The 10,165-nt window shown below is 43.7% G+C and overlaps 1 protein-coding gene across 1 annotated transcript; it reads left to right on the top strand.

Annotated features, from left to right (window-relative positions):
* Positions 1-1,508: 1,508 nt before the first annotated feature.
* Positions 1,509-9,774, top strand: LOC138757176 (endogenous retrovirus group 3 member 1 Env polyprotein-like). Its single transcript, XM_069924090.1, has 2 exons — positions 1,509-2,182; positions 7,231-9,774. The coding sequence occupies exon 2, from the start codon at positions 8,118-8,120 to the stop codon at positions 9,243-9,245; it is 1,128 nt and encodes a 375-aa protein (XP_069780191.1). The 5' UTR covers positions 1,509-2,182; positions 7,231-8,117; the 3' UTR covers positions 9,246-9,774.
* Positions 9,775-10,165: the final 391 nt, after the last annotated feature.

Raw genomic sequence — 10,165 nt, 5'->3', positions numbered from 1 at the left:
AACCTATGCCCTCTGTTTTTAGATGTCTCTTTTAAAGGTTCTCACAGGCACCCTAACAATGCCCCTCATAATTTTATATAACACAATCATCCCTTCCTCTCCAAGAAAAAAAAACCCAGCATAATCCTCCAGTCTCTCCTCATAACTGAAATGTTCCATCCCAGGCAACATTTCCTCTTCATCTTCTCCAGTGAAATTGCATCTGTCCTTTAAGGTGACAACCAGAACTGCTCACAATACTCTAGCTTTAGAATGTTCAGCACTGTGCCAGCACAGGGGACATGTTTTCAAATGATTTTTTTTTAAAACTCAGTGGTATTAGAAGTGTCATGTAATAAATGATGCTACAATCCAAAGGTACTACTATCCCCATTTTTATATCACATGTAGAACATTTAGAAAATATCAACCATTTTTCAAAAACATCTCCAAGTAAAAAGAAAATGCAGTTAATTACTGGAAATGTAGCAAATTAAGAAATTAGAGGTTTTGAAAGGTCAAGAAATTTAGGGCCATAGGGAACTGGCACAGAAGAGATTGGCCAGGCAATATTGAATGGTGGTGCAAGTAACCTACTCCTCAGATGTTCTTAAGATCACAAACTGATGAAAATTAGAAGCATCTAAATGCTGAGCTAAGGTCTAAATTACATATTCATGTCCGATATATTTCCATTCAATAATCTTGGTCTGAAAAACAGACAAACTTAGAGCGGGAGAATCCTGTGGCATTGTGCCAGGACAACAACCTTTCCCTCTATGTCAGCAAAACAAAGGAAATGGTCATTGACTTTAAGAAGTGGGGAAGGTGGAGAGCTGTAGGGTTATAGGAGCAAACATTACCAACCACGTTGATATTATTGCCAAGAAAGTGCGCCAGCACCTCTACTTCTTTAGAAGCCCAAGGAAATTTGACATGTGGCTAGTATCCCTTACCAGTTTAATAGGTGCACCATAGAAGATATTCAGTCTAGATGTATCACTGCTTAGTATGGGCACTGCTTTTCCCAAGACTGCTATCCTTTTGCTCTTAATATACCTGTAGAAACTCTTCACATTGTCTGCAAAGCAACCTCATGTCTTTTGTTTTGCCTTCCTGATTTTGTTCTTGAGGTTTTACTTGCATATATTATGATCCTCAAGTACCTTATTTGCTCCATGTTGCCTATAACTGTTATACACCTCTCTCTTTTTCTGAACCAGATCTGCAATATTCCTCAAAGACCAAGATTCCCAATGCCTGCTAACCTTGCCTTTAATCCTGACAGGAACATACAAACTCTGTACTCGCAAAATTTCACCTCTGAAAGTCATCCACTTACCTCACACATCCTTTCCTGAAAATAACTTGTACCAATCCATGCATTTTAGATCATTTCTCATTCCCTCAAAATTAACCTTTCTCCAATTTAGAATCTCAACCTAAGGCCCAGACCTAGCCTTCTCCATAATTAACTTGAAACTAATGGCATTATGATCACTGGACCCAAAATGTTCCCCTTTGTTATATAGAGAATTTAGGTTAAAATGACTTAAGTTAAAATGTGATGATTAATCATAAAAAGGGAAGCCAGAACGGACAGGGAGCTTACTAGCAGCCAAGGACAAAAGGTTCAGCTGGATATGTTTTTTTTTAAACCTATCTTTTCATGGTCATAGTGAGAGACATGCAGGAGACAAAGGATTGATAAGAAGGGTGAGAAACAGAATTTAGTGTATGTAGAGTTCGCAGCGTACGTAACGAACGTGATAATTAAAAATGCAGTTGTACTTAGAATGCTTTTGCAATACTAACCAATTAAAACAGTATTAATAAGAAGGGGAAGGGCAAACAACAAGGGTATAAAAATGAATGCACTGTATGTATCGGGGCTTAACTGGTGAGAAGCCAGTTGAGTCCAACTCTGCAGACTTGTAAATAAAGCTTGTCGTGTCATCAGTTTTAAAGAGACTCATGTGTGAGAAGTTTTATTTCTGACAAATGGGGGCTCGTCCGGGATCTACACTCCGGCCGTGAGGGGAGGCGAGAAGAGGGACATCGGAGGTGGTGCACCCCGCTGAGTTCAGCGGCTCCTAGTCCCTTGCTCGTCGCTTCGGGCGGCTTGAGCGAGTGGTATCCGGACAAGGTGACACGACAAGACGGAGAGGAGAAGGGTGACGGTTCAATCCCCGAGAAGACACCGGTAAGTGACGACTTACGATTGAGGTGTGGGGATTGGGTAACAGGTGTAACGGGATACACCTGTTTGGATAAAAAAACCTAACGTAATAGATCAGGTATAGAGCTTTTGTCGTGGCGTGAGGACCCTGTCGTGGGACTCTAGGATAGACCCCAGGGAAACCTCGGCGGTAACCGAAGGAGGGACAGCACCTCCGACGAAGTGCCGAGAAGAGAGGGGTCGACCCCAGGGAAACCTCAGCGGTAACCGAAGGAGGGACAGTACCTCCGACGAGGCGTCTGAGAAGAAGGGAGTAGGGTCCAGAACGAGAGGGTCCTCAGCAACGATAAACGGATCTAGGTGGGAAAATGGGAGGATCAAAATCTAAGGGCTCGTCTGAAAATTCAGAACAATTCCTGGGAGTTCCCCTTGACAGCCCTTTGGGGAGAATGTTTGAAAATTGGGATAGTAAAAGATATCGAGACAAAAACAAGAAAAAGATGGTTCAATATTGTCTCCTTTGGTCGAAACAACCTATTAAAGGTTCCTCGGTCTGGTGGCCGAAATTTGGATCTGATGAGGATTGGGTTAGACAAGCATTAAACATATATGTAAATTCGAGACCAAAGGTGAATCAAGAAGAGTCAGCATATGCATTTTGTTGGGTTCCCTGGCCAGGATCCTTAACAAAATGTTTTAAATTGAGGGTAGCGGGAGAAAAGAAGTGGGAACCTCTGGACAACCTTCCCCCTCCTTATATTCCCCCGGTGCCTACTGCGCCCGAGGAAAGCTCATTACCGGAGGGGAAAGGTGATGAATCTGATTGCCCCGAAAGGGGCCGGGAAAAAAAGAATGAATTAAGGGAGTCGGACCCTAAACTTCCACCGGTAAACCGACCCTGGACAAGATCCCAGACTGGTCCAGGACCATCAAAGTTTTCAGTAAGCTTAAATCCCCTCAGGGAAGTTCCTATGGGAGGACCGGGAGGGGGAACGGGATATGTGAATGTTCCCCTAACTAGTACAGAGGTGCGGGGATTTAAGAAAGAAATGAAAAAGTTATTGGAAGATCCTATAGGACTGGCCGAACAGCTCGACCAATTCCTGGGACCCAACACATATACGTGGGAAGAGATGCAGGCAATAATGGGAATATTATTCTCACCCCAGGAGAGGCAGATGATTCGACGGGCTGCCCTCCTCATGTGGGAATATGAACAACCTGGGGACCCCAGACCCCATGAACAAAAATATCCCTTAAATGAACCCAGGTGGGACAAACGAACACCCGAGGGATTGGCAAGTATGAGACAATATAGAGAGTGGACAATTAACGGGATACGGGAGGCTGTGCCAAAGGGTCACAATTTCACCAAGGCATTTGGGAACCACCAGGGGAAAGACGAGTCCCCTACTAATTTCTTGGAGAGGGTGAGAAAGAATGTCCAACAGTATGCAGGCGTGGACCCTAGTACACCAATGGGTGAACAGCTTATTCGAATTGAATTTGTTTCCAAATCATGGCAGGACAATAGAAAAAAACTAGAAAAGGAGGAGGACTGGAGCGAAAAACCCCTAAGCGACCTGTTAAAAAAGGCGCAAAAAGTATATGTGCAGAGAGAAGAAGAAGATCAAAAGAGGGCGACAAAGGTTATGGTACAGACTATCCGACAGATGAATGCCGAATCCAGAGGGGAAAGAAAACAAAACCTTCCTCTAAACAATCCAAGATATCCAAGAGAGGGAAGACCCCGGAGGTTCGTTAAGTGCTATTACTGCAATGAGGAAGGACACTTTAAGAGGGAATGCCCCCGATACAAGAGGGAATTGCGTGCCCTCGAACTTATGGAAGAAGATTAGGGGGGTTAGGGGTTCCAAATGTTAGGGACCAAGTATAAGAGGGAACCCCTGGTAAAATTAAAAATTGGTCCCAAGGGAGAAGAGGTGGTGTTTATGGTGGACACAGGAGCGGAACGAAGTAGTGTAATAACTGTGCCAATCGGAACTGAACCTGTAAAAAGTAATTTGACAATTTCTGGGATAGAAGGGGCTCCCAGAATGGTATCAATAATTCCCCAAGTAACAGTGAAACTGGAAGAAAGAGAAGGGGTACAAGACCTCTTGTTGTTACCGTCGGCTGGATTTAACCTCCTAGGAAGGGACTTACAGGCTCTCCTAGGTTTGGGTGCTCTCCCTGTAGACGGAGAAGTGAGAGTCCACCTCTGTGCTTTAAAGGAAGAGGATGAACGGCAGATTGACGAGAGAGTCTGGTATAAGGAGGGAAATCGAGGAGGTCTGGACATCCCACCTTTACATGTCACATTAATACCAGGTCATCAGCCGGTAAGGAAACGTCAGTATCCTATTTCTTTGGAAGGGAGAAAAGGGCTACAGCCGGTAATTGAGACTCTAATATGAGACGGACTATTAGAAGAATGTATGTCACCTTATAACACCCCTATACTCCCAGTGAAAAAGTCAGATGGATCCTATCGCCTAGTTCAGGATCTAAGAAGTTTGAATGCTATTGTTCAGACCCGCCACCCAGTGGTGCCTAATCCCTATACTATTATGAGTCGGATTCCCCCAGACCATGAGTGGTTTAGTGTTATCGACTTGAAGGATGCCTTCTGGACGTGTCCATTAGAAGAGGAAAGTAGAGATATGTTTGCGTTTGAATGGGAAAATCCATGGACAGGTAGACGGAGACACCTTCGGTGGACTGTATTGCCCCAAGGGTTCACTGAATCTCCGAACCTGTTTGGACAAATGCTAGAACAAATCCTGGTGGACTATCCACAATCTGATGATTCCCAACTAATGCAGTATGTGGACGATTTACTATTATCAGGACCCAAGGAACAAGAAATGAGGGGAGATACAATTAGACTCTTGAATTATCTGGGGAAAAAGGGTCTACGGGTGTCCAGGAACAAGTTACAGTTCGTTGAAAGAACTGTGGTATATCTGGGACACCAGATAAGTAAAGGACAGAAACGGATTACCCCTGAACGGATTGTGGGAATCACTAGAATGCCGTTACCCCGTAATAAGAAGGAAATAAGACAATTCCTGGGACTCTTAGGTTACTGTAGGTTATGGATAGAGGACTACTCAGCTTTGGTGAAGTTTATGTATGAAAAGCTGACAAATGAAAATGAATATCCATTGAAATGGACCCAGGAGGAGGAGGGATGGTTTGAGGATTTGAAGCATCGCCTGACACGAGCCCCAGTACTCACTCTGCCCTCTTTAAAACAGCCCTTCCAGCTATTTGTCACTCATAACCAAGGAACAGCTGTGGGAGTTTTAACACAGGAAAAAGGCGGTCAGCGACACCCAGTGGCTTTCCTTTCCAAAATGATGGACCCAGTGTCTCGCGGATGGCCGACGTGTATCCAGGGAGTAGCGGCTGCTGCTCTGTTGGTAGAGGAAGCACGTAAACTTACTTTTGGAGGAAAGATGACTGTGTACACCTCCCATTCTGTGAGTGTTTTATTAACACAAACTGCCCATTAATGGCTGACTGATTCTCGCATGAAACCATTTTAATGGTCGGAGAAGATCTACAGTTTGCAAAGATTAATAGCTGCAACCCAGCTCAGTTTTTATACGGCAGTGAAACAGAGAGAGAGGTGGAGCACGACTGTGTCGAGTTGACGGATCTTCAGATCAAGACCCGAGAAGACCTTTGCGATACTCCGCTGGGAGAAGGATATGAATTCTACATTGACGGCTCCGCCAGATGTGTTAACGGAATGAGAAGAAGTGGGTATGCTATAATAGAAGGAAATACTTGGAAAGTAGTAGAATCCACGAGACTACCCGGAAGCTGGTCAGCACAATCCTGTGAACTATATGCCTTGCAGAGAGCCCTCAGAATACTGGCAAAGAAAATTGGAACGATTTACACTGATTCCAAATACGCATACGGGGTAGTGCATACCTTTGGTAAGATCTGGAAGGAGCGTGGTCTAATTACATCAAGAGGAAAGGAATTGGCACACGAACAGATGATTACTCTGACTTTAGAAGCCTTGACATTACCCCAGGAAATAGCAGTGGTCTACATACCAGGCCATCAGAGGGGAGATACCCCGACAGCAATTGGAAACAGACTGGCTGATGAAGAAGCCAAAAGGGCAACCATGCAACAAGAAGTCCGTTTGCTGACCTTAATCCCAATAAGACAAGGCATAAAGAAGGCTCCCATTTTCACTGCTAAGGAAGAAAAGGACATGGCTCAGCTGGGCGCAAACCAGCTGCCTGATGGAACATGGAAGACACCAGATGGAAGAATGGTTCTAAATAAAGAAATAACTCGCAATATTTTAAAACACCTGCATCATCAGAGCCACTGGGGCACCCAAGCCTTATGTGACACAGTGCTTCGAGAATATGTGTGTAAAGGAATCTACACCTTGGCCCAACAGGAGGTGCAGAATTGTCACCTATGCACGAAAATTAATAAGAAAGTAATGAGGACAAGGACCATGGGAGGTCAACCATTAGCCATACGCCCTTTTCAACGTATCCAGATCGACTTCACAGAGTTACCTCAAGTCCAAAGATGGAAATATCTGTTGGTGGTAATAGATCACTTTACCCGATGGGTGGAAGCCTTCCCAACAGTAAATGCTACAGCCTCTACAGTAGCTCGCCTCCTCCTAGAGTAGATAATCCCCAGATATGGTATAATGGATTCTATAGACTCAGACAGGGGTCCACATTTTTCTTCAAAAATCCAGCAATTGATTTGTAATACATTACAGGTCTCTTGGAAATTGCATACCCCTTGGCATCCACAAAGCTCAGGGAGGGTTGAACGTATGAATGGAACCCTAAAAATGCAATTGACAAAATTAATGGTGGAAACTAAAATGCCTTGGATAAAGTGTCTGCCTCTGGCTTTATTGTGAATTCGTACTGCCCCACGAAAAGATGTAGGGTTGTCCCCTTATGAAATGATGTTTGGGCTTCCCTTCTGGAGTACAGTTGAGGGGTGTCCCACCTTGGGGGAAGGGGATATATTTGTTAGGAACTATTTACAGGCACTGTCACGCTCTCTTGCAGATTTACGAAAGAGAGGACTATTGGCACAAACACCGCCTCTAGACTTTTCTTTACATAAAGTGGAACCAGGAGATTGGATTCTCATCAAGACCTGGAAAACTGAAAAACTCCAGCCCCAGTGGGAAGGTCCATACCAAGTTCTCTTAACTACAGAGGCTGCAGCACAAACAAGAGAGAAGGGGTGGACGCACGCATCCAGATTTAAGGGACCTGTAGAGGCGCCTCAGGACCCTGATACGAACTCAGACTGGACTTGTGTTCCTGGAGAAAAACCTCTTACTTTGCGATTTCGCAGAAAGACTTGATTCACAATGTTATTGTTATGTTCTTTGATTTTTCTCAGTTTGCCTATGTCTTTATCAGGTGTGAAATGTAAGAAATGCAGAGACACAGTGGTCCTGTTTCAGGACCACATTTGGGGAAGAAAGGAGGGTAATTTTATTTCCCATACCTCAGTTCCTGAGAAATGCTGCGCAGAAAATACCACCCAACATCCATATACCCCTTGTGTGGAAAAATAAGGAAATAATATGGGTCATTATATACAGATTCCTAATAGCACTCCTTTCCCTCTTAACGGTTGGAAGGGTGACTCAGGCCCACCATGCCCTGATGGACTCTGGTTTTGCATACACCAGCGTACTGTTCCAATGAAAAGTTCCACTCCACACTCGAAAATGCCTGCCCCTTTAAGACAGCCGGACTTAGTTCGAGTCCATCCAAATAACCATGAAAGTTTCGGTAATGCAGTTGGGGGAGATAACCTTTTTGTAGATCTTGCAACTAAAATTGCAGGAACTTTTAATGTAACCAATTGTTGGGTCTGCGGGGGTCCACGGATGTCAGAGCAATGGCCTTGGTGGGGGTAGTCCCTCAATTCATTGACCATGATTTCCCGAATTTGGACAACTAACCGAACGAGATCAAGAGAAACTTGGTCTCTCTCTAACGTCCCCTCTGGTTTTTATTGTCTCTCACGAATCGGCAAATACCCAGTAGGAAAAAGTCCCTGCAAGGCTGTATGGATTCGCATTTCGCCTGGTAATTTCATTTGGTTTCCTAAACCCCTGACTTGGTTCTTATCCACTGTTTTTAAAACTAATTGCCTACCCCTGTCTAATAGCAGTATTCAGCTTTGGAATTGTACCAGTTCCACCATCACAGGACCATACCAATCAAACCCCACTCTTAAAAGAGTTTGGGAACGGGGATATGGAGTATCCCCAAATGGATTATTCTGGGTATGTGGTAATAAAGCTTATACTCGTCTCCCCTTACAGTGGAGTGGAACTTGTTTCCTAGGAATAATCCGCCCAGAATTTTTCCTCCTACCCCACGATCACGGTCATAAATTAGGAGTGAAGATTTTTGATACATTACACCGTCAGCCCCGCTCTAGCACGGTACATTTGGGACAATGGGGAGATGATTGGTCTCCAGAACGCATAATTCAATATTATGGTCCCGCTACATGGGCTCAAGATGGATCCTGGGGTTATCGTACTCCTATTTATATGTTAAATCGCATTATTCGCTTGCAAGCAGTCCTTGAAATTGTTACAAATCAAACAGCTTTAGCCCTGCAATTACTTGCATCCCAGCAAGGTCAAATGTGCTCTGCTATATATCAGAACCGTCTGGCCCTAGACTATCTCCTAGCCACAGAAGGAGGTGTATGTGGAAAGCTTAATTTGACTAATTGCTGCTTACAGATTGATGATAATGGCCAAGCCATTCGAAAAATCGCTGATAATATTCGTACTTTGTCCCATGTACCGGTTCAAACCTGGCATCCTTTTGCAAAATTAAATTGGATGGACAAATGGTTTGGAGGAACCTGGTGGCGTACCTTATTGTGGGTCATCGGAGGTATTTTATTCCTCCTACTTATTTTGCCCTGTATTATTCCCTGTCTACGCAGCCTGGTGATTTCCATGGTCCAACAAGCTATGCAACCAGGGGGACTGGGAGACCCCGTTAGAATTTTACTTCAGCACGAGATTAATGTATCATGAAACGTTTCTCTTCCCCAGGTTAAAATCCCCATTCATATCTATATATAATACACACATTTTAAAGAGAGAAAGGGGTGGATTGTTATATAGAGAATTTAGGTTAAAATGACTTAAGTTAAAATGTGATGATTAATCATAAAAAGGGAAGCCAGAACGGACAGGGAGCTTACTAGCAGCCAAGGACAAAAGGTTCAGCTGGATATGTTTTTTTTTAAACCTATCTTTTCATGGTCATAGTGAGAGACATGCAGGAGACAAAGGATTGATAAGAAGGGTGAGAAACAGAATTTAGTGTATGTAGAGTTCGCAGTGTACGTAACGAACGTGATAATTAAAAATGCAGTTGTACTTAGAATGCTTTTGCAATACTAACCAATTAAAACAGTATTAATAAGAAGGGGAAGGGCAAACAACAAGGGTATAAAAATGAATGCACTGTATGTATCGGGGCTTAACTGGTGAGAAGCCAGTTGAGTCCAACTCTGCAGACTTGTAAATAAAGCTTGTCGTGTCATCAGTTTTAAAGAGACTCATGTGTGAGAAGTTTTATTTCTGACACCCTTCACATACTTCTGTCACCTGTCCTGTCTCATTCCCTTATAGGAGATCCTGTCTTGCTCTCTCTCTTGTTGGTACCTCTACATATTGGTTTAGAAAATTTTCTGCACCTGAACACATTTGGCAAATTCCAAGCTATCCAACCCTTTACGGGAGTCCCAGTCAATATGTGGAAAATTAAAATCCCTTACTATCACGACCTTAGTTTCCTGCAGCTGTTTGCTATCTCTCTACAGATTTGCTCCTCCAATTCTCATTGACTATTGGGCGGTCTATAATGCAACACCATGAGTGTGGTCATATCTTTCCCATTCTTCAGCTCCACCCATATAGCCTCAATAGACAAGCCCTCTGGTCTGTAC

Source organism: Narcine bancroftii, chromosome 3 (assembly GCF_036971445.1).
Source record: "Narcine bancroftii isolate sNarBan1 chromosome 3, sNarBan1.hap1, whole genome shotgun sequence".
NCBI lineage: Eukaryota > Metazoa > Chordata > Chondrichthyes > Torpediniformes > Narcinidae > Narcine > Narcine bancroftii.
The sequence above is the reverse complement of the archived record's forward strand: the minus strand, read 5'-3'. Positions and strand labels throughout refer to the sequence as shown.